We start from the raw sequence: 24,228 nt of genomic DNA, 5'->3' as shown, positions 1-24,228 counted from the left end.
CATTTTCACCCTCTAGAGACCGAGGGGGAGAAAGGCATAGAAGTACAGGATTTATGTTCCATCATTCCTCGAGGGAAAGGAAGAAGCCAGACGAATGACTAGCAATGCCGTAGGGGGGAGGTTGTTGGCCTCTTCTGCAGCATGGTCAGAAATCACAAATAGTGACTGGGTGTGATGTGTTATCTCAGGGACTCAAACTTGAGTTTAATCGTAACCCAGGAGAACTTTAAACTTACTCCCTTGCGCTCTTCTCCCCTTGATCAATTGGCGTTTGAATCGGAAGTCACGGCTCTGTCAAAAAAAAAAAAATGTTCTGATAGAAATTCCAGAGTCTGAAAGAGGGAGAGGATTTTACTCTCCTGTTATCCAGAAACCGATAAAACCTTTAGGACCATCATAAACCTTAGGTCCTTTAATAGATTCCATTTTAAATGTATGTTTGACCAGAAAACTATTAGTTCAACAATAAAACTGCTGTTTAGACTATTTCATGGTAGTAGTGGATAAAAGACTCATAATCATGTACCCATCCATGCAGATTCCCAACAATTCTTAAGGGTGGTGCTTTTTATGGGGGGAGTAGTTCGCCACTTTCAATATACGGCGCTTCCCTTTGGGTTGTCGGCTGCCCCCAGAGTACTTACAAAAATAGTTGCGGAGGTTATGGCACATTTACTGGAATCCAATATTCTCATTATCCCATAGTTAGATTATTTTCTCATAGGCAATGATCCGCGGAATTCCCCACTATCGCAATTGGAGGTGGCTGGGAGGAAGCTAGATCATTAAGGCTGGATAATAAATTGAGAAATCTGTTACAGCCCCAGTTCAGAGGTTCCTGGGTCTGCTGTTGGATTAAGCTACCCAGCAGTGCTGTCTTTCCCCGGATAAGTCAGTCCAGATTCAGCATCAGGTGTTAAAAGCAATTAATAAACCCACCATGACCCTTAGACAGGCCATGTCCCTCTTGGGGTTCCTGACATAATGTATTCCGGCTGTCAAGTGGGCTTAGCTTCACATTAGACCCCTTCAAAAAGGTTTTGATTAATGATAGGGCCTTGGGAGGGTCCTTACATGGGAAGATGACATTAGCCACCATTCTAAGGGTTAATGGGTTCAGACAGGGATAAATTAGCTGCAGGTGTTCTTTAGGTAACAGATATAACTTGCGTGATAACCACAGATGCTACCCACCTGGGGTGGGGGGCAGACATGGGTGACATTGTGGTTCAGGGACAGTGGGACTCCCTCACAATGGCTTCATCCAACCAGAGGGAGTTGATGGCTGAGTTATCGGTTAAACTCCTCATATCTACAGGGTCACCACGTCAGGATCCTTCCAGACAGCAGAGACACATTTTCAATCTCTAACTGCACTCCACATCAGAGGAAAAGAAAATGTAAAGGCAGACTTTCTCAGCCGCAATACCCTAGGCAAGGAGAATGGTCTTTAAACTGGGACATCTTCAATCTGATTGTCCGCAAATGGGTCAACCAGAGGTGGACCTCTTTGCCACCAAACGCAACAGAAAAGTAAGAAAATGTTCCTTGAATCCCAGGGAGAATCCTCTGGCTGTGGACGCCTTCCTGATAACATTGGATTTTCATTTGGCCTACGCTTTCCCACCATTGAACCTGCTGCCTCTAGTGGTGAGGAAAATCGGGGAGGATGGGGCAAAAGTTATACTGATTGCCCTATTCTGGCCAGGAGGACCTGGTTCGTATGGCTCAGGACAATGTTGGTAGACTATCCCTGGGTACTTCTAGACATCCCAAACTTGCTCTACCAAGGTCTGATCAGCCATCCACACGTTAAGGGACTCCACTTAACAGCATTGAGTTTGAGCGGTCGTTGTTAAGACGGAGGCTTCTCCCTGAATTTTGTAGATGCCCTTCTTAAGAGTAGGAAACAGATCACAACTATGATCGACTCTAGAACTTGGAAGTTCCTGTCCATATCAGACTTCTCGTAAAAGATGGCGTGCAGATCTTAGAATTTCTGCAGAAGGGATTGGAAATCTTTCCACGAGTACACTAAAAGAACAGGTCTCAGCCCTGGGAGCCCTGTTCTCTTGTAATATTGCCAACAATTATTGGGTTTCGAGGTTTATTACGGCTGTTGGCAGATCTAGACCCATACATAAGAATGACTGTTCCGTGGGATCTTAATCTAGTCCTTTAACCCCTTCACAACATGCGCCGTACTAGTACTGCGCATGCCGTGAATCCCCCTTTGATGTGGGCTCCGGCGGTGAGCCCACATCAGTCGCGACATGTCAGCTGTTTTGTACAGCTGACATGTGCGCGCAATAGCGGCGGGTGAAATCGCTATTCACCCGCCGCTATTGACCTGTTAAATGCCGCTGTCAAACAGACAGCGGCATTTAACTATCGCATCCGGCCGGGCGGCTGGAAATGACGTCATCGCCGTCCCCCGTCACATGATCGGGGGTCGGCGATGCATCAGGAAGGTAACCATAGAGGTCCTTGAGACCTCTATGGTTACTGATGCAGGCCTGCTGTGAGCGCCACCCTGTGGTCGGCGCTCACAGCACACCTGCACTTCAGCTACATAGCAGCGCCCCATCCTAAATAAAACAATAAAAAAAACAAACATACACATATTTGGTATCGCCGTGTTCAGAATCGCCCGATCTATCAATTAAAAAAAAGCATTAACCTGATCGCTAAACGGCGTAGCGAGAAAAAATCCGAAACACCAGAATTACGTTTTTTTGGTCGCCGCGACATTGCATTAAAATGCAATAACGGGCGATCAAAAAAACGTATCTGCGCAAAAATGGTATCATTAAAAACATCAGCTCGGCACGCAAAAAATAAGCCCTCACCCGACCCCAGATCTCGAAAAATAGAGACGCTACGGGTATCGGAAACTGGCTTTTTTTTTTTTAGCAAAGTTTGGAATTTTTTTTCACCACTTAGACACCTAACATGACTAGGTTATTTATCTATGAACTCGTAATATCAAATAGATTAATGGCTGCACTCAAAATGAATCTGTGCTAGAGGAAGGAAATGTGTGATACATGAAATGGGAATAGCATAATGGCTTGTGAAAAATATGAGAAAACACATGAGATTCTTAGCACAAGTCAGCTCAGGTACCCATCCGTTCTGAGATTACTTTGACGATTGGTGGATGGGCTCACAACTTTTGGCCAAATCTTGTGCTAAGAATCTCGTGTTTTTTCATATTTTTCACAAGCCATTATGCTATTCCCATTTCATGTATCACACATTTCCTTGCACTAGCACAGATTCATTTTGAGTGCAGCCATTAATCTATTTGATATGACTTTTTTGGTTATGCACCAGTTCAGATTAGATTGCTGTTCAGTCAGTTTTTCTATATTTATTATGAACTCGTAATGACCTAGAGAATCATAATGGCAGGTCAGTTTTAGCATTTAGTGAACCTAGCAAAAAAGCCAAACAAAAAGTGTGGGATTGCACTTTTTTGCAATTTCACCGCACTTGGAATTTTTTTTTCCCGTTTTCTAGTAAAAAAACATGGTAAAACCAATGGTGTCGTTCAAAAGTACAACTTGTCCCACAAAAAATAAGCCCTCACATGACCATATTGACGGAAAAATAAAAAAGTTATGGCTCAGGGAAGGAGGGAAGTGAAACGAAAACGCAAAAATGAAAAAGGGCCGCGACTTGATGGGGTTAATCTTTGACAAAAGAACCCTTCGAACTCCTACAAACAGCCTCAATAAAGATGCTATCCCTTAAAACGGCTTTCCTGGTAGCGATAACATCTGCACATAGAGTAGGAGACATCCAGGCAGTTTCCAGGCTTCCCCCTTATACTGAATTCTTGCAGGATAGGGTGGTCTTCAGGACAGACCCAGCTTATTTGCCAAAAGTAGCACCCCATTTCCACAGGTCTCAGGAAATAGTTCTACCATCATTTCTCCCTACTCCTTCTAACTCTAAAGAGGAACTCCATACATTAGATGTCAGAAGATGTATTCTGCAATATGTCACTGATACTTGGAAGAGAGAATGCGTTATTCTTATCCTTTCAAGGTACGAGGAAAGGGTTTAGAGCGTCAAGGTGCACACTAGCTAGATGGATTAGGGAGGCTATCTCTCTGGCTTATACAGCAGGTGGGGGTCCGGCTCCACAGAATCTGAGGGCGCATTCCACCCGGGCCATGGCATCATCCTGGGCGGAAAGATCTGGAGTATCAATCGAACAAATATGTAAGGCGGCCACATGGTCATCCCCTTCCACCTTTTTAAACACTATCGGTTGGACTTGGGTTGCTCCTCAGATCTCCCCTTCGGGTTAAGGGTGCTGCAGGCTATAGTCCCTCCCTAAGGTGGCTTACATCTCTGTAAATCTCTTGTGGTGCTGTCATGGGAGTCTGAATAAAGCATTAAGCTACTTACCGGTAGCAGTGTTTTTTGGAGGCCCATGATGGCACCCTTAGTTCCCTCCCTTTTCATGTGGGGCTTGCACTTCCTTAAGTAAATATAAAGCGTTTCTTCACATGTGATATCTGGCTTGCAGATTATATAAGATTGTGTATATTATATTTGTGCTTCTAACCACGGTAGTCCTCTCGGGCTCTGAAATACAACTGATACGTGGGAGAGGTGCCGCCCTTTTGTATCTGTAGGTTTCCTGTTCCTGAAGGGCAGATCCCCCTCTCTCGTGATGCTGTCATGGGCCTCCGAAAACACTACCGGTAAGTAGCTTAATGCTTTCTCCATTGAGCCTGATTTGAGTGTTCTAGATTTGAGGTTAGATTTCTTTATTATGCACTTAAATTGCTCTACTTCTAATGTCTTGCATTAACTCAGGAAAATTTAGTTGAAGGTAAATTGGTTTCGGTGGTTACAGATAAAACAACCTGAGCATATAGTTGTGGCCAAAAGTATTGACACCCCTGCAATTCTGTCAAATACTCAGTTTCTTCCTGAAAATGATTGCAAACACATTCTTTGGTATTATCTTCACTTAATTAGTCTTAAATGAAAAAACACAAAAGAGAATGAAGCAAAAAGCAAAACATTGATCATTTCACACAACTCCATAAATGGGCCAGACAAAAGTATTGGCACCCTCAGCCTAATACTTGGTTGCACAACCTTTAGCCAAAATAACTGCGACCAACCACTTCCGGTAACCATCAATGAGTTTCTTACAATGCTCTGCTGGAATTTTAGACCATTCTTCTTTGGCAAACTGCTCCAGGTCCTTGATATTTGAAGGGTGCCTTCTCCAAACTGCCATTTTTAGATCTCTCCACAGGTGTTCTATGGCATTCTGGTCTGGTCTCATTGCTGGCCACCTTAGAAGTCTCCAGTGCTTTCTCTCAAACCATTTTTTAGTGCTTTTTGAAGTATGTTTTGGATCATTGTCCTGCTGGAAGACCCATGACCTCTGAGGGAGACCCAGCTTTCTCACACTGGGCCCTACATTATGCTGCAAAATTTGTTGGTAGTCTTCAGACTTCATAATGCTATGCACACAGTCAAGCAGTCCCGTACCAGAGGAAGCAAAGCAACCTCAAAACATCAGGGAACCTCTGCCATGTTTGACTGTAGGGACCGTGTTCTTTTCTTTGAATGCCTTTTTTTTTCTCCTGTAAAATATGTTGATGCCTTTGCCCAAAAAGCTCTACTTTTGTCTCATCTGACCAGAGAACATTCTTCCAAAACATTTTAGGCTTTTTCAGGTAAGTTTTGGCAAACTCCAGCCTGGCTTTGTCTCGGGGTAAGAAGTGGGGACTTCCTGGGTGTCCTACCATACAGTCCCTTTTCATTCAGACGCCGATGGATAGTACGGGTTGACACTTGAACCTTCGGACTGCAGGGCAGCTTGAACTTATTTGGATGTTAGTTGAGGTTCTTTATCCAACATCCACACAATCTTGCATTGAAATCTCTTGTCAATTTTTCTTCCTGTACTGAGCGGTCACATGGTACCGCTCATTACAGTAATGAATATGTGGCTCCACCTCCTATAGGGGTGGAGCCGCATATTCATTACTGTAATGAGCAGTAACGGTGACCGCTCAGTACAGGAAGCAGCTGCAGGGACAGCGCCAGGAGCAGGTGTGTATAACAGGGAGGGGAATGCATCGCTGTGCGATATTCACCTGCTCCTCATTCCGGCGCCGCTCCGTCTTCTGCAGTGACGCTCAGAACAGAGGGCGCGGTGACTTGTTAGTAAGCGCCCTCTGCTGAACGTCGGTGCAGAAGACGCTGAAGATGAAGCGGCGCTGGAATGAAGTCAGGTGAATATTGAAAGTGTCAGGGGCCTGAGCGACGGTGAGGTGAGTGATTTTTGTTTGTTTATTGTTTGTTTTTTTTATCGCAGCAAATGGGTCAAGTGACTGTATGGAGCATTATATGGGGCTCCTGATTCAATATGGATATTCAAAAACACTTAACCTACTGATGTGTTAATTTTACTTTTATTGGTATTTTTACTTTTAACCTTTACCGGTAGCTGCTGCATTTCCCACCCTAGGCTTATACTCGAGTCATTAAGTTCCCGGTTTTTTTTTTTTGTGGCAAAATTAGGGGGGTTGGCTTATACTTGAGTATATATGGTATTTATTTTTTTTCTTGTAGGTATTTGATGCATTACTGCTTGGCGACCGGTCTTCATATCCTTCCTTCTATCAAAATGTTACAGGCTGCACAAATTACTTAAACTTTCTGCAATGTCGGGTAAGTGTCACTGATCTTGAGGCCTGTAATGAACTTAAGGGACGGTCCACACAGAATTACTGTTCAAAGTCCTGTTGCTCTGTCATGGCGGGGCCAGTCATTTATTTACTTTTCCACCTGCTTGTTTTCCCCCTCTGGCCTTCTCTGGCTCTATGAAGTCAGAGGGGTGTGGAGATGGGGAAAACAAGCAGGTGGGAAGGTGTATATAAATGACTGGCCCTGCCATGACTCACAGGGCAGCGGGACTTTGTTTCAGCAGTCATTCTGTGCTCACCATCCCATCAACACTGGCACATGTATCCAGGAAGGGTAGTTCTAGAGCGTTGAGTAGAATACATTTGGTCTAAGGTGTCCAGACATGAGCAATAACACTTTCTCTAGTCACCTTCCACGACAGGCACTTCGGAGCTTGTCTTCCCTGCCCTAATAGGGGACAGGAACACAAAGAGGTTAAATACCCCTCCCCTTCCTGCCCCGCCAGTGTTTTCCTGTCCCCTATAGGGCATGAAATTCTGAAGGGGTGGCCGGCGACCGGAGCTCCACTTACCAGATAAGCCGGGCAGCTGGAGGTCTGCGTTCCCTCCTCAAAACGCTGCTCCCGTCTCCTCTCTTTGGAGGGACTCGGACCTTCCCGCCCCTCCTGCGCTCCCTTTGCGGGGTAATGCGGAGCGGTGATGTGCGTACCCGGGGCCTCCTGCAGCCCCCCGGTTCCCTCCTCCCTGGCTGCAGCGCTGGAGGTGGCGCGTGTCCCGGAGTCTGTGGCCGGGAGATGGCTGGGTCACTTCTGGGTTAACGCACGTCACTTCCGGTTCACCCAAGTGCGTTCCAGAATGGAGTGCACACCGGTCGGCGTGCTCAATGGTGTCCGAGCAGCAAACATGCCATGCAGGCAGCGTTTTTGGGGGTGTTCCAGCGGACCCTCCCCAATCGGGCAACATGGGGGGGGGGGGAGAGGAGCACCATGACGCTGGGCCATCGATCCTACATAAGAGATCCGGGTAGCCAGGTAAGCTGTCTGACTGTTAAACTACATGACGGACATGGACGGTGACAGACCCCCTTGCTCTGCATCTGCAGATGCCAGCGTTCCACCTCCTACCAAAGAAGGTAGCATGTGTCGGGCCCAGCTATCCCGTATATGCGTTTGTATAAATGTAGCTATATACCCCTAAGTGGCTTAGCAAACCCTCTTTCTCTTATAGGGAGAAAAGGTTTCTGATCCTAAGAGGTCAAGCCGCAAATGTAAAGTGTGTACGGCCAAACTTCCATCAACATACGGGAAAAGTTCTGCCAGTCCTGTACGGATGAGGTCCTACATGCTGAACAACCCTCGCTGCTGGATAGCATCATATCACTCATTAAAGATGAGGTCCATTCTTCTATGGCCACCTTCTCACAAATGTCTGTGCCTCAGCCACCCCCTCCAAAAGAGGATAAAAGCCCCAGTAGAATCCGACCCAGACTCGGGAGAGATCCAGTCCTCTGGTTCGGAGGATAATTGGGAAAATGAAGGCTCCACTTCTACTCCCACCTTTTAAACCAGAAAACAAAAAATACTATTTTAATTCTGAGGTCATGAGTGACCTAATCAGTTTAGTAAGAGGCACCATGGGGGTAGAGGATGAAGTTACACTCACAGTAAAAGATGAGATGTTTGAGGGTCTGAAACCCAAAGATCAAAAATGGTTTCCAGTACATAAGAATTTACGAGATCTAATTCTGCATGAATGGGACCTCCCTGAAAAAGGTCTGACTGTGCCATCAGAGCTAAAGAACCGGTGTCCATTGGACGGGGATAACTCCTTGTGGGAGACCCCGAAAGTGGATGTACAGGTGTCCAGGGTAACTAACAAAACAACCCTTCCCTTTTGAGGACTCTTCTCAACTCGAGGATCCGATGGATCGTAAAATAGTTTATTAAAAAAGCCCTGGGACACCTCCACAAATTGAGTGAAGTCCAATATAGCCTCCACTTGCATGGCCAGATCTTTGTCTGGTTACGCAAGATTGAGGATCACTTGACATAGGGCACCCCAAGAGAGGAAATTTTAGACTCTCTACCCTTGCTACAAAAAGCAACGGGGCTCCTAGCCGATGCTTCTGCTGAATCGTTCCGAGTAGCCGCGAAAGCTGCTGTCCTCTCTAACTCCTCCAGGAGAGCACTTGGAAACAAAATTGCCTCCCCAGGATTTTATCCAAATTCCAAATTATGTAGCATACCCTTTCAGGATCATAATGTATTTGGACCCGTTCTGGATGATATTTTGGATAAGGCGGCAGATAAAAAGAAATCTTTCCCTGAGCAGAAGATTCCTATATGCTTTTTTCGTCCCTCCCGTGACCAATCTTTGCAGAGAGGAAAAGGCAAAACGGGAAGGTGGAGCTATCCCAAGGGAGGCGGTGGCAAAAATATCCTGGCCCCTCAGACCCAGCAAACCCCAGATAAGCAATGACTGTGCTCCGGTCAGGGGTCTACTCTCACTTTTTTTCACCAAGTGGCAGACCATCTCCTCAAATCAGTGGGTCCTTCGTACCGTTCAAGAGGGACTAAAAATGGAATTCGTGAGACCACCCCACAATGCTTAAGGATAACCTCCCTTCAAAACCCAGACCTCAAACTCCTTGTTACAAGATCTACAAAAACTACTGCAATCAAATGTGAACTCGCAGGTACCGAAATTGGAAGAAGGACGTGGTCATTATTCACGCCTTTTTCTGATAACCAAGCCACCAGGGAAGAACAGAATTATCATAAATTTGAAACCCTTAAACGAATCAGTCCGGTACAGGAGATTCAAAATGGACAGTCAAATCAGTAAGCCCAGTCATCGGTCAAAATTGGATGATGGCAACTGTGGATCCGAGGGATGCGTATTACCATGTGCCAATCCACCCAGAGCACAGGAAATTCCTCAGATTTGCAGTCTCCAAGGGTCACCAGATCGAACATTTCCAGTTCAATGTTCTCCCCTTCGGCATCTTTGGCCCCACGGGTTTTCACAAATTATGGCAGAAGCAATAATCTTCATCCGTCAACCAGGAATATGCATCGTCCTGTATTTAGACGACTTCCTTATGGCTCCATCTGCCCCCTGTCTGGAAACAGACCTATCAAAGACCCTAGAGAGATTACAAACCCCGGGTTGGATCCCAAATCTGGAAAAATCAGAGATCCATCCCTCCACAAGAAGGAAATTTCTGAGGGTGCTATTGGACTCGGAAGTAAGAACATCGTTTCTGCCCAAAGATCATCAAATCAACCTTGTCCGCAAAGTAGCCAAATTCAGAGGCCAGCGTGCACCGACCCTCAGAGAATCGGTCTGTACTAGGGTCCCTGACCGCATGTATACAATCAGTTTCCTGGGCCCTGAGCTCTCCAGACGTACGAGCTTTTACATTCCAGGAGACACCAGACTCCATTGAGTCAAAAGATTCTTCTCCCTGGCCATGTGATATCGGCTCTAAAATGGTGGCTAGATTACCAAAATCTCCAGAGGAGTCAGCTGGGATCACCTTCTCCTAAAAACACTCCGCTCAGATGCCAGCAAAAGAGGCTGGGGTGTGGTGGTAGTTTCCACTTTCAGGGACAATGGGACTCTAATATCCACAGCAGCTCCAAGAATCTAAAACTGAAAGCTGTAGAGGAAGCCCTAAAGGCATCATCTACACTGATCAAAAATCATCACGTTTGTATTTACTCGGACAATATGACCACAGTAGCCTATCTACAACACCGGGGGAACAAAGTATGCCTCTCTAAAGGAAGTAGCTGCAAGAATATTTTTCTGGGCAGAGAAAAACCTTGTCAGTCACAGCGGTACATCTGAGGGGCTTGGACAAGTCTCAGGTGGATTTCCTCAGCAGGAAAGACGTTCATCCAGGAGAGTGGTCCCTAGACCAAACGGTGTTTCGGTCCCAAACCTGAAAATGGGGTACTCCCAGAGGTAGATCTATTCGCCAACAGGCAAAATGCGAAGGTAGAAACATTTTTCTCCCTTCATCACAAAGACAAGGTACAGGGAATGATGCCTTCTCACAGCAGTGGAAGTTCAACCTTGCATATGCCTTTCCTCCCATTCCCATGCTGGCAAAAACTCTGCAAAAGATCAGAACGGACAGTGACCACAGTCTTGATTGCCCCATTGTGGCCCGGGAGGAGTTGGTATGGTGCCCTATTAGATATGGCCCTGGAAGGTCCCTGCTTTCTACCTCAAGCTCGATCTCCTACACCACGGTCCCCTACTACATCTGGACCTAAACAGGTTGAACTTGGCAGCATGGCTACTAAAGCCACCATCTTAAAAGCTAAAGGACTCTCGGATTACGTAAATCAGACCCTCCAAAAAAGTAGAAAGGCGGTAACCAATGCCATCTATACTAAGGTCTGGAAAAAAAATACGTCCTGGTGCTCCCCAGAAGTTCCAGACCCCTTCAATCCTGATATAGTGAAAATCTTACAATTTTTACAGAAGGGCTTGGAAATAGGACTTACCCCTAGCACACTCAAAGTGCAAGTATCGGCCCTTAGTAGCTTTGATTCGAATTTAAATCAAGCGAATTATGACAGCAGCATCCAGAATTCGTCCTACGCTCCGTAGTAGGGTGCCTTCCTGGGACCTCAATAGAGTACTTGACGCACTATCCCAGGATCCATTTGAACCCCTGGATGCTATAACAATAAAGAACTTAACTTTGAAACCAGTCTTTCTAGTCGCAATCACTACGGCTAGACGTATTGGTGAGTTACAGGCCCTGTAAATACAATAACCTGATCGAACGTTCACTACGGATAGCATTATACTAAAACTAGACCGATCCTTTTTACCTAAGGTGGTCTCGAATTTCCACAGAGATCAGGACACTCTACTACCTTCATTTTGTCCGAACCCCTCCAACCCTAAAGAACAGACCTTCCACACCTTGGATGTTCGCAGGGTGGTCCTATCTTACAACAGACTGAAGCCTGGCGAGCTGATCAAAATATATTCATCCAGTTCTCAGGATGAAACAAGGGAAAGAAGGCGGCAAAAAACACTATAGCAAACTGCATCAAACAGTCTATTTGTCTGGCATATTCATCACAGGGACTGGATCCACCTGCCTCTCTGAAAGCACTCTACCCGAGCGATGGCATCATCATGGGCAGAGAGGGGGAATGCCTCATCAGAGCAGATATGCAGAGCCGCCACCTGGTCATCCATCCATACGTTGACCAGACATTACCGGCTAAATTTCAATAGGGATTTAACATTTGGCAGACGTGTTCTGCAGGCTGTGGTCCCTCCCTAGAGAAATTAGCTGTTGGTACTACTCCGAAGTGGCTGTCGTGGAAGGTGACTAGAGAAAATAGAATTGGTTCTTACCGGTAATTCGGTTTCTAGGAACCTTCCACGACAGCACTAATTTCCCTCCCTATCTGATATCCTTATTGGATGATTCCTGCACTTTTGTGGTAATTATACATGCTACTGTGTCCAGGAAAACACTGGCGGTGCAAGAAGGGGAGGGGTATTTAACCTCTTTGTGTTCCTGTCCCCTATTAGGGCGGGTAAGACAACCTCCGCAGTGGCTGTTGTGGAAGGTTCCTAGAAACCGAATTACCGGTAAGAACTAATTCTATTTTCATACATCTGGAAGTCCAATGTAGGAGTCCCGTTTCAGTAGCTTGGATAACTGCACCCTATAAAGGGGTTACTCGTTCCATACTGCACACCTCTCCTGTATGCCACATGACTGATGCAGGTGCTTGTGACCAGACACATCAATCATTCTCCTCTGCTTAAAATAATGTCCTAGTCATGGTGGGGTTCTAAACCTGGTACCTCCACCGATCAGTTGTCAGCACGAGCAGCGGTCCGAAACAAGTAGTTGCAGAGCTGAACTGCTTAGTTACCACTGCGGATCCTCCTCCTTTCTGCTGGCCCTGGCTGAACATTTGATGGAGCTGTACTGTTCAGGTGAGCAACTACTTGCATCTGGCCAGTGCTGGGAACTGCTGACTTTCTGGGGGTGCTAGGCCCCCACAATCTTTTACTCATTTTAACCCCTATCTGACATATGATGTTCTATCCCGTCAAGGTGGTATGGGCCCGTATGACCACCGACGGAATACTACGTCATCACCGATCAGCTGTGCTCACGGGGGGGAGTGCGGTCAATCGGGGCCAGGTGTCAGCTGACTATCGGAGCTGACATCCAGCACTGTGCCAGGAGCATTCACAAACCGCTCCTGCCACATTAACCCCCAGAACACAGTGATCAAACATGATCGCAGCGTTATGGCGGCATAGGGAAGCATTGCGCAGGGAGGGGGCTCCCTGCGTGCTTCCCTGAGACCCTCAGAGCAACGCGATGTGATCGCCTTGCTCCGAGGGTCTCCTACCTCCTCCTTCCTGCAGGCTGGATCCAAAATGGCCAAACAAAGTGGAATAACACTCGATCAAAAAGATGGATGTAAATAACCATGGTACCGCTGAAAACGTAATCTTGTCCTGGAAAAAAAGGCGCCACACAGCGTCATCAACGAAAAAATAAGTTATAGTCCTCAGAATAAAGCGATGCAAGAATTTTTTTTATAAGTTATGGTATAAAAGCACCATAACATAAAAAAAATTATATAAATGAGGTATCGCTGTAATCGTACTGACCCAAAGAATAAAACTGCTTTATAAATTTTACCAGACTTGAAACAGTATAAGCGCCCCAAAAATTCATGAATAGCTGGCTTTTCATTCTACCTCACAAAAATAGGAATAAAAAGCGATTAAAAAATGTCACGTGCCCGAAAATGGTACCAATAAAAACATCAACTTAATCCCGCAAAAAAACAAGATCTCATGACTGAACCAAAATATGGAAAAATTATAGCTCTCAAAATGTGGAGACGCAAAAACTCTATTTTGCAATAAAAAGCATCTTTTATTGTGACAGGTGCCAATCATAAAAATCCTCTAAAGAAACCAGCTATAAAAGTAAATAAAAAAATAAAAAATTCATCACCCCCTTAGGCTAGTTTCACACTAGCGTTTACCTGATCTGCGTCGGGCTGCGGACTTCCTCCGTGAAGCCCCGCCCTTGGCCGCACCTCCGCCGCTAGCTCCACCTACTTCTGCATGCAGCCTGCGTACCTATCTTTAACTGTAAGTACACCGGTCGTGCGGCTGTATGCGCATCCTTCCGCATGCATCGTTTTGACGATGCGGAGAAAAAAAAGCTACAGGCTGCGTCCTACCCTGGTCGCCGCATCGTCAAAACGACGCATGCGGAAGGATCCGCATACAGCCGCATGACCTGCGTACCTACAGTTAAAGATAGGTACGCAGGCCGCATGCAGAAGTAGGCAGAGCTAGCGGCGGAGGTGCAGCCGAGGGCAGGGCTTCACTGAGGAAGTCTGCAGTCCGACGCAGATCAGGTGAACACTAATGTGAAATCGGCCTAAGTTAAAGAAAAATACAACTTTAAAAAATGTATGTATTTCCATGTTGGGGTTTGGATTACATTTACAGTTGGGATTAGGGTTAGGGTTTCAGTTATAATGGGGGGGGGGGTTTTCCACTGTTTAGGCACATCAGGGGCTCTCCAAACGCGACATGGCATCTGATCTCACCTCCTGCCAATTCTGCATTGAAAAAGTAAACAGTGCTTCTTCCCTTCCGAGCTCTCCTGTGCGCCCGAACAGGGGTTTACCCCAACATATGGGGTATCGGCGTACTCGGGAGAAATTGGACCCCAAAAGTTGCTGTCAAATTTGTTCTGTTACCCTTGGTAAAATAAAACAAATTGTCGCAAAATTTTTTACTTCAGCTCCAAAGTTAAATGTGTTTTTTTTAAATATTCCAAATATTCATGTGAAAACACATGAAGGGTTAATAAACTTCTTGAATGCGGTTTTGAGTACCTTGAGATGTACAGTTTTTAGAATGGTGTCACACTTAGAAATACCCATCATATAGACCCCTCAAAGTGACTTCAAATGTGGTGTGGTCCCTAAAAAATAAAAAAATTAAAAAAATGGTGTAAAAATGAGAAATTGCTGGTCAACTTTTAACCCTTATCTCCCTCACAAAAAACAATTTTGGTTCCAAAATTGAGCTGATGTAAAGTAGACATGTGGGAAATGTTACTTATGTATTTTGTGACATCTCTGATTTAAGGGCATAAAAATTCATAGTTGGAAAATTGCTAAATTTTCGCCAAATTTCCGTTTTTTTCACAAGTAAATGCAGGTAATATCAAAAATGTTACCACTATCATGAAGTACAATATGTCACGAGAAAAGTGCCTGGATCTCAAGCGTTCCAGAGTTATAACCTCAAAGGAACAGTGGTCAGAATTGTAAAAATTGGCCCGGTCATTAATGTGCAAACCACCCTTGGAGGTAAAGGGGTTAAAGGGACTGTTGGCACAGAATGACTGTTCAAACCAAGCACAGCACTCTGTGCTTCAGTTGGGCCAATGATTTAACGACACCTTCCCACCTGTGTGGTTTCCATCTAAACAAGCAGGTGGGAAGGTGTAATCGGCCCTGCTGTGAAGCGATGGAGCTTGGTTTGAACACTGAATCTGTGTAGACTGTGCCATCTTTTTAAGGCTGCGTAATCAAGATCTCCTTAGTGGAACAACCTTTATCGCCTTCCTGACACTTGGCCTACTAGTGCGTCATACGTCTGGTCCCTGTTCTTATGGAAGCTGAGGAGCTGTGCATCCATTATCAGTGGCTGCAGCTCTGCCTGTTACTAACCACTTACTTGCTGCGGTCAGTCTCTAACAGTAGCCATTACCGTGCGGGGCCTGGTGGTGCGCAGTTACATGCACCCATAGAGCCACTCATCCCCCCCCCCACACAACCGGATTGTGGGCTGCCAATGCATTGCAATAGCAGCTGGCTCTGCTGAAGACCAACCTGCCATAATTCAATATACACATTGCAATACAATAGTATATGGAGTACAAGTAACTATGACCTTGGGATCATGTTAGACTAAAGCTGAAATTGTGGTTTAGTTTTTAAGCTTTCCCACCCATATCCACCTTATGATGGCTACAAAAATATGCATATTTGGTATTGCTCTAGCCATAAAGGTCCAAGCTATCAAAAATATTTGTTATGTAACAAAGCTTTAAAACTGAGTTTTTTGGTAGCACTCAGTTAATGTTAATCCATTAAAGCACAGTACGATTTAATAATATTCATACGAAATTCCACATTTTTTCCACCACTTAAATGCCAAACTTGGTGTTTATGTTTGTGTTTTTTCTTTTGAATGTGAGGTAGTAAAAATTCCTAAAATACCTATGCTAGAAGTCTGCAGTGAATTCTAGACCATGAAGATGAGGTGATCGTGTGGGGGTGCCATCTAATGACAACATTTTTCAGTCTTTCTTTTCACATCAATGGATTAAGCTGCAAGCTGGAACTATGAAATGAACTAATAGTGTTTTTTTTTTTTTTTGTTAAATTTCTTGTCTCTAACCCTCTTTTCAAATTGTATGTTAGGAGCCGACAGATCAGAGGTATTTTGTGCCATTTTTGGCATGCTCAGAAGTGAGGCGGTCAATCCACGTTGGTAACCTGACCTTTAATGATGGATCTGAAGTTGCAAAACATTTGCTTTCTGATGTGATGAAGACCATAACGCCATGGCTGGTGGTGCTAATGGATAATTATAGGGTAAGTGTTCTGCTGCTTTAAATCTCATTACTCTCTAACCATCAGGAGAAGGCCTCTGTTGCTTCAAGGTCAGTAGGTTTAACTGGCCTTTAAATTAAGATGAAAGCAGAACCCTCCACTTCTCCCCATGAGCCAGAGCAGGAAAAGGGTTCTGCAATATGGGAAGTTCACAATGATTTATTGCATTATAGCACACCACACCAAAATGAGGTGATCAACGCTCCAGGGATGCCTGTTCTGACAAGTGTGGACATTGGTGCATCTCATTAAATGGCCTTTGAACTACATGTCATAGTTCTCCTTCCACAGCTGGAGACTGTTAGGTTTGTGGTACGTGATTTGTTCACTTGTTCCAGTAATTTTGACTCCAAAATAACTTTATTCTTGTGGATAGCCCATGAATATTTGGGAGTCTAAATCTTGGCACCCTTGCCAAAAAGCTGCTAGAAAGGCTGCAGTGCTGCACGGAGCCATGTTAGTTCTTCACTGTATAAATCAGATTTAGTGGTTCATACTCGCACGCTTTTTTTTCCACTGTGTACATGTCCCTACTGCAACACTTGGCACGAACCCTATGAAATGTGCAGCATAAAAGCTGATGTAAACTGAAGAGACTACAGCGCTCATCAGAACTCTGCAGCCTCTTCAGACAATTTATTGGATGGTGGTGCCAAGAGCCAAATCCCCTTCTAGTCTACAAATGACCATACAAGATGCCTGTTTGCAGCAAATGTAGTTAGAAACACGTGTGCACAACCGTATGAGGTGCACGGGTAGGTTCCCAAACCGTAATCAGCAAATAATACAAAACCCGGCACTCAACTTTGGTGTGAAGAAATAAAAGATTTATTATCCCAAATCCGAAAACGTTTCGGTCCCACAGCTGGACCTTCATCAGTAACGTTTACTGGGACAATGTATAGATTCAAGTGGCTATATGGCCTGCCCAGAGGTTGCTACCAATATAGTATTGGATATCCAGAGAAAAGTTACAGCCTATATAGGTGCTGTCATCGCGGCGTCCACCGCTGAATAGCAGGTCAGCGGTGGACGCCGCGATCACAGCACCTATATAGGCTGTAACTTTTTAGCATTTTGGCAGTCACACCCCTGTCGACAGCAGCCTGATGAAGGTCCAGCTGTGGGACCGAAACGTTTTCTGATTTGGGATAATAAATCTTTAATTTCTTCACACCACAAAGTTGAGTGCCGGGTTTTGTATTTGCTGTTTGCAGCAAATGGCTGTCCTGACTCTCCCACAGACAGAAGCCCTTGGTTGAGTGTTCACAGGTTTTAATGGGGGGAGGTAGTGGAGGAAAGGCTCTGGCAGCAGTTCATGATCTTTCTCTTGCCTGATCCTTTGCAGAAAGGCCCCCACTTCCATCAAATGGAAAGCTGGTCCAATCAGTGGGCTTAGACATTCATTAATATGTATATAGGCTTCTATGCCTTCAGTTATTAAACCCTGGGTAACAAAAATATTTTAGAACATAAAATTACATTGATTTATTTATTTTTTTTTTTTATACAGGTTTAATGAACATGTATATTGTCTCATTTTCAGCTACAATAATCTTGTAGATAACAGGATTAGCCTGGTGACAATGTTTTTTGTTTTTTAAATTATCAAATTTCCATAGTTGCCTATCCTTTTGAATTTACTAAAAAAGCATTCAGTGCATCTTTGCTGTTAATACTCACATCACTTGTAGAAATCAAGACACCCTCGACTACAATGCCTCAAGAGCACTGATTGGTTTTCCTATGGCTGTCCTTCAAATAATCCTGATTTTTAAAATGGCCCAGCTCCCCAACGATCCATCAAAACCATCCTGGAATTGGGTCTCTGTTCCAGGTGATGTTAAATGTCCCAGCCTGTCATCAGGGTAGTGCTGTATAGCATGAGCACTGAATTTGCTCTGGGCAGCACTGCATAGATTAGTGGACTTGTGTGCAGCATTTTACAGCACTGCCAGGAGCTTCAGCATCTCCATGAGACTACAAAAGCAGTTGACCTAGAGACAGAGCGCTCAATGACCCCTGTGTGCTGAATATTGGCCTCTGCAAAGCTTTACCCAGGCTTCTGTAGGGTACCGTCACACAGTGCAATTTTCATCGCTACAACGGTACGATCCGTGACGCTCCAGCATCGTAACAATATCGCTCCAGCGTCGTAGACTGCTGTCACACTTTGCAATCTACGACGCTGGAGCGATAATTTCATGACGTATGTGCGATGTAGAAGACGTTGGTTACTATTCGCACATCGTATACGATATATGTTACACCATGCGATCATGCCGCCACAGCGGGACACTAGACGACGAAAGAAAGTTTCAAACGATCTGCTACGACGTACGATTCTCAGCCGGGTCCCTGATCGCAGGAGCGTGTCAGACACTGCGATATCGTAACTATATCGCTCGAACGTCACGAATCGTGCCGTCGTAGCGATCAAAATTGCACTGTGTGACGGTACCCTTAGACCCAAGTTCTCCCACAATTGTTTGGTCCCTGCCTAGCAGAGCAGAACTGGTGGATCGTAGCTCACCCAGGTCATCTATGCCAGTGACTTCACTAAATGTTTTCTGAAGCTCCTAGATGCCTCAGATGGTGGAAAACTTGGGTGGTAAAGAAATGTCCCCCAGAAATCTATGAACTCTGCTTTTTAAAGGTAGCAATGCCCCACAACAAAACACATGTGGATACATGAAATGTGTTCGGTGGAGACTGCCTGAGTGTGGAATGATGGGAACAAGAACTTGTTTGAAATATGGTGGACGCCTGGACAAAGTTGATAGGGACTCATTAGTCAGTGGAGATGGTCCTGCTCTGTTGTGCATTTTATGGCTGATCCATCCCCTGCAGATTTCCATTGTTCTGCTCTTATAATGGACAGAAGTGTAGCAGTAGTGTCAACAGGGCCTTCAAACGGTTGTCCATTAACAATTTCCAAATATCTTTGGCCAGGCGAGATTGAAAAATTTAAATGGGTGTGCTTAGTCAGTCTAAAACTTTGCTGCTACGTGTGCCACATACTGTCCTTCTTTAAGTTGGGAGGTATGAAATAGTTTGACTATTGCAATTACATGATCATTTTCACTTGGGTAGCTTTCTAATGTGCATGCATGCTCCAAATCTTAATGTACAAATTAGGTCTCTGGTCTCATTGTTCACTGGTGACTAAACTACAAAGTTGTCCTTTTTTAACCTCCGTGGTGATGGTCCTCTACATGTGGCCAGATTTTCACTACCCTATCAGCACCATTAAATGACTGTCTAATGGCCTTTTTATACAAACACATTTGGCAACCTCAGATTCAGACTGAATTTGAAGAGAACTTGAAAGCAGTTTTGGCCGCTATAAGATACGGTCATCACTTTTCAAGGCTGATATACATTATAGAATGCTGTACATAAGCCCCCAACCTGACCTGGAAGAATTGAAAAATAAGTCTTATACTCACCTGCAGGGTGGTCTGGCCTGATGGGTGTCGCTGGTCTTGGTCCGTCGCCTCCCTTTTTATGATCGCCACCCTCCTGCTTGCTTCTTGTGGATGACATGACCCTGCATCATCCACACAGGCTCCCTGGAATTGCGCTCCTGCACAGGTGCACTTCTCTGCCCTGTTGAGGGCAGAGCAAAGTACTGCAGTTCGCAGGTGCTGGGAAAAGGTCAGAGCCCCGCTACGTGCGCACTGCAGTACTTTGCTCTGCCCTCAACAGGACAGAAGTGCGCCTGTGCAGGAGCGCAATGCAGGGTAGCATCCACAAAGCAAGCAGGAGCGTGGCCTCAGGGAGGTGCTGAACCAAGACCAGTGACACCCATTGGTCTGGACTGCCCCACAGGTGAGTAATTTATCCATCTTCTTACAGGTCAGGCTGGGGGCAGATATACAGCATTCTAGAATGCCATATATCGGCCCTGAAAGGTGACAATTCCTTATATCAGCCAAAACTGCTGACAGGTTCACTTTACTTTTCTCTCCGAACAAACCGTAATTGTTCTATATGCATAATTTTTCTTTCTTTTTAGCTGCCCATGTTTTATTTACACATGCTGTCAAAATCTATCTTCTCAGCAACCCAAAAGATCATTCCACACTACGAAGGAGCAGCCTATTTGTACAGCATGGCTATTAGAGGAACAAGTGTTCAGAAGCAACTAAAGTTGCACATAAAGTCCCACATAAAAGTACAAGTGATGTACTTCTGTATCTACAGGGAATCTGACACACAATTTATGCTGCCCAAACCACAGGCAGGATGAATCTGAGCTTTGTTGCAGTTATATCCAGATATGTTGTTCATAGTTTGAAGAACTGGCTGGGGACTGTAGTGATTGAGACTGGCCTGATTGCCAAGGGTGGCACCAGACTAAACGACTAGCTGGGTCTTCCCCTACGGTTCTCAGTGTCTTCAAACTATTTACTCTGAAACACTCCAGCATTTGTCAAATCTTGGGCAGCATGCATCAAGTGAGAGCCTTCTAAAGTAGGAGTACACAACACAACCTACATCCTGGGGAGATGTGTGGTCAACAATGCCAGTTTGTGCAGCCCCAACCATCTGGACACAAATGCTTTTTTGTATGTAGCTGTTCTGATGTAGTTTCTATACTAGAAGTGGTCAACAGATCAAGACTTGGTATGGCCATGTAGTAATATTGCATTGTCCTATAAATGGGGCCCCATATTTCCATGTTTGGCATATTACTATGGACATATAAACTAGGGGACAAGTAGTTGCTACTTAGGCTACTTTCACACTAGCGTCGGAATCTCCCCGTCGCAATGCGTCGGGCCGAGATTCCGACGCTAGCGTTTGATGCGCTGCACAACGGAGGCATTTCTCTGGCGCATCCGCTGCCCCATTGTAAGGTGGGGGCGGAGTTCCAGCCACGCATGCGCTGTCGGAAAAAGCGGTCTGTCAGGAGCAAACAACATTACATTTAACATTCTTTGCTCCCGGCGGTCCACCACAACACGGTGCAACCGTCGCACGACTGTTGCGACGTGTGGCAATGCGTCGCTAATGTTAATCTATGGGGCAAAAACGCATCCTGCAAACAACTTTGCAGGATGCGTTTTTTGCCATAAACGACACATTGCGACGTATTGCAAAAAACGCTAGTGTGAAAGTAGCCTTACCTGACTGTGCCCAATCCCGATTTCTGCTGGCAGTGATAAGACCACACAGGCCAGTGACTCAGTAATTTCCACTGATGTCATGTCTACAGAGCAGTGGCTAATGCTTTGCTCTGACGGAGCATGACTGCTGGCGTTGTTTGACAGCCGGCTCCCCGTTGCCTGACTGCAAGGAGCGGTCTGTCAATCAGCATTTTGGCAGTCGCACCCCTGTCGACAGCAGCCTGGAAAATAGCTGCTCTGATTAGCTGAATCGCTGGCAGGAGCAGTCAGTAACCGGTCTGTCCTAGCGCACAGTAGAAGAGGCAGGTAGTTAACTACCTGCCTGTTAGTTTTTGGGCGCATTGTTCAAGGGTTTATCCAGGACTTTAACTATCTCAAATGCAGCTCGTATGTGTAACCTATGGCCACATTTGGCCATTTGTGCTATGGACCCTCTGGTCTTTGTTGCACTAAATGCTGACTATGTAATATTTTACATTGGAAAATTCTTCTATGGACAGAATTGTCAGATTGCTAAATAGTAAATAATTGATACCTAAACATACAGTAAAAAAATCCCCCATGTTAATGACATTAGTTCAGGACATGCAGGCTACATTGTGATGGTTCATGTGCCTCAGGACAGGAGCAGCCTGTTTAGAGATTACCTAGGCAGGAAATGATGGTTATAAAGCTGTAGAAACTGTCATTTTCTCATCTGCAGCTCGTTAAATCCCATCTAATTGCCTTCTTGTTTGCTGCTTAGTGGTTTGAAGTTTTTGGCAGCGTATAGAACATTATTGTCCTGAAATCTCAACCTTTACTACTATTCATTTATTCATTTTTTATTCCTGTGTGCAGTTTTTTGCTTTGCTCCGTTTACTTTTTTAATCAAGCATTTTATTTCCTCACTTTTACATCTTGCCTGATCACCCGATGGTTTGCTGATTATGGACTCCTCTAAATGTGCTTTTTAATGTGAACTGAGCTAAATGTTGAAATGTGCACATGATGCCTGACATAACTTGTGGCACCATCCGGTCGTGTTCTGTTTGATCACCATAATGAGTTCCCTCTTAGGCTACGTTCACATTTGCGTCTTTGGGCGCAGCGTCGTCGGCGGATACCGACGTATGCGTCATGCACCCCTATCTTTAACATGGGGGGCGCATGGACATGCGCCGGTATGCTTTGTCATGCGTTGTATGATGCATGCTTTTTTTGGCGCACCAGACAAAGCGCGGACGACTCTACATTTGACAGTTTTGATGCGTCACATTTCCAAAGAAAAACGCATGCAACGCACCTGCATCGTAAATGCGCCAAAAAGTGTCTGAAACACATAGGGGGCAGGTGCCTGCATTGAGCTGCGTTTTTTGACGCATGCGCCTTTTGACTAAATGTATTTTTTGGGGGCGTTTTTGAGCTTCAATTGTATAGGACAACGCATGCGTCAAAAAACGCTGCGTTGTGCATTGCGACGACGCTGCGCCTAACAACGCAAATGTGAACTTGGCCTTAGTTAAACATATCCATGTAGCAATTGATTTGCTGCCACTTGTCAGAGGAGGCGTCAGTTTACCTTTGTGTGAACTGTTGCTCCTGGGCAATCTTAAGGTACCTTCACACATAACTATTTCGTTAACGATATCGTTGCAACGTCACAATTTTTGTGACGTAGCAACAATCCCACTAACTATCTCGTTATGTGTGACAGCGACCAACTATCAGGCCTCTGCTGGGAGATCGTTGGTCGTAGGGAATGATCAGGACCTTTTTTTTTTTTTTGGTCGCTGATCACCCACTGTCATCGCTGGATCGGCGTGTGACACTGATCCAGCGATGTTTTCACTTGTAACCAGGGTAAACATCGGGTTACTAAGCACAGGGCCGCGCTTAGTAACCCGATATTTACCCTGGTCACCATTGTAAAAGTAGAAAAAAAAAACACAACATACTTACATTCCGATGTCTGTCACGTCCCCCGCCGTCAGCTTCCCTGCACTGACTGTAAGCGCCGGCCGTAAAGCAGAGCACAGCGGTGACATCACCGCTGTGCTCTGCTTTACGGCCGGTGCTGAGACAGTCAGTGCGGGAAGCTGACGGCGGGGGACGTGACAGACATCGGAATGTAAGTATGTTGTGTTTTTTTTTTTCTACTTTTACAATGGTGACCAGGGTAAATATCGGGTTACTAAGCACGGCCCTGCACTTAGTAACCCGATGTTTACCCTGGTTACCCGGGTGCTGCAGGGGGACTTCGGCATCGTTGAAGACAGTTTAAACGATGCCGAAGTCATTCCCCTGATCGTTGGTCGCTGGAGAGCTGTCTGTGACAGCTCCCCAGCGACCAAACGACTTGCCAACGATCACGGCCAGGTTGTATCGCTGGTCGTGATCGTTAATAAGTCGTTTAGTGTAACGGTACCTTTAAAAGAAAATGGGCCTCAGTTTGCCACACTTCATTCACAAAAGTATAATTAAGGGACCATTTGTTGCCTTGTTAGAAAGGACAAACAGGTTTGAAGTTTATTATAGGATGAGCCACAGCAATTGCTCTAGATTGCAAAGCCTGACTCCAGTTATCCCTACATACAGTAAATTCATTTTGGCAATCTCCTTCTCACCCTCCCAAAAATATATACTTTTTTTTTTAAAGCAATTTTCTTTATAACAAAATGTGGTTCTTTGACTGAATTTGCTGAGAATAAGAGCTGA

The 24,228-nt window shown here is 45.2% G+C and overlaps 1 protein-coding gene across 3 annotated transcripts in view; it reads left to right on the top strand.

The window, feature by feature from the left end:
* The window catches only part of LOC138642034 (probable serine carboxypeptidase CPVL), a 133,790-nt gene that overhangs the window by 95,066 nt on the left and 14,496 nt on the right, over window positions 1–24,228 (top strand). For all 3 annotated transcript variants that reach the window (XM_069729928.1, XM_069729925.1, XM_069729927.1), the window contains exons 10-11: window positions 6,613–6,711; window positions 16,208–16,381. In XM_069729928.1, the coding sequence (XP_069586029.1) occupies window positions 6,613–6,711; window positions 16,208–16,381 (273 nt within the window). The remainder of the gene's footprint in view (window positions 1–6,612; window positions 6,712–16,207; window positions 16,382–24,228) is intronic.

This window comes from Ranitomeya imitator, chromosome 6 (genome assembly GCF_032444005.1).
Source record: "Ranitomeya imitator isolate aRanImi1 chromosome 6, aRanImi1.pri, whole genome shotgun sequence".
NCBI lineage: Eukaryota > Metazoa > Chordata > Amphibia > Anura > Dendrobatidae > Ranitomeya > Ranitomeya imitator.
The sequence above is the reverse complement of the archived record's forward strand: the minus strand, read 5'-3'. Positions and strand labels throughout refer to the sequence as shown.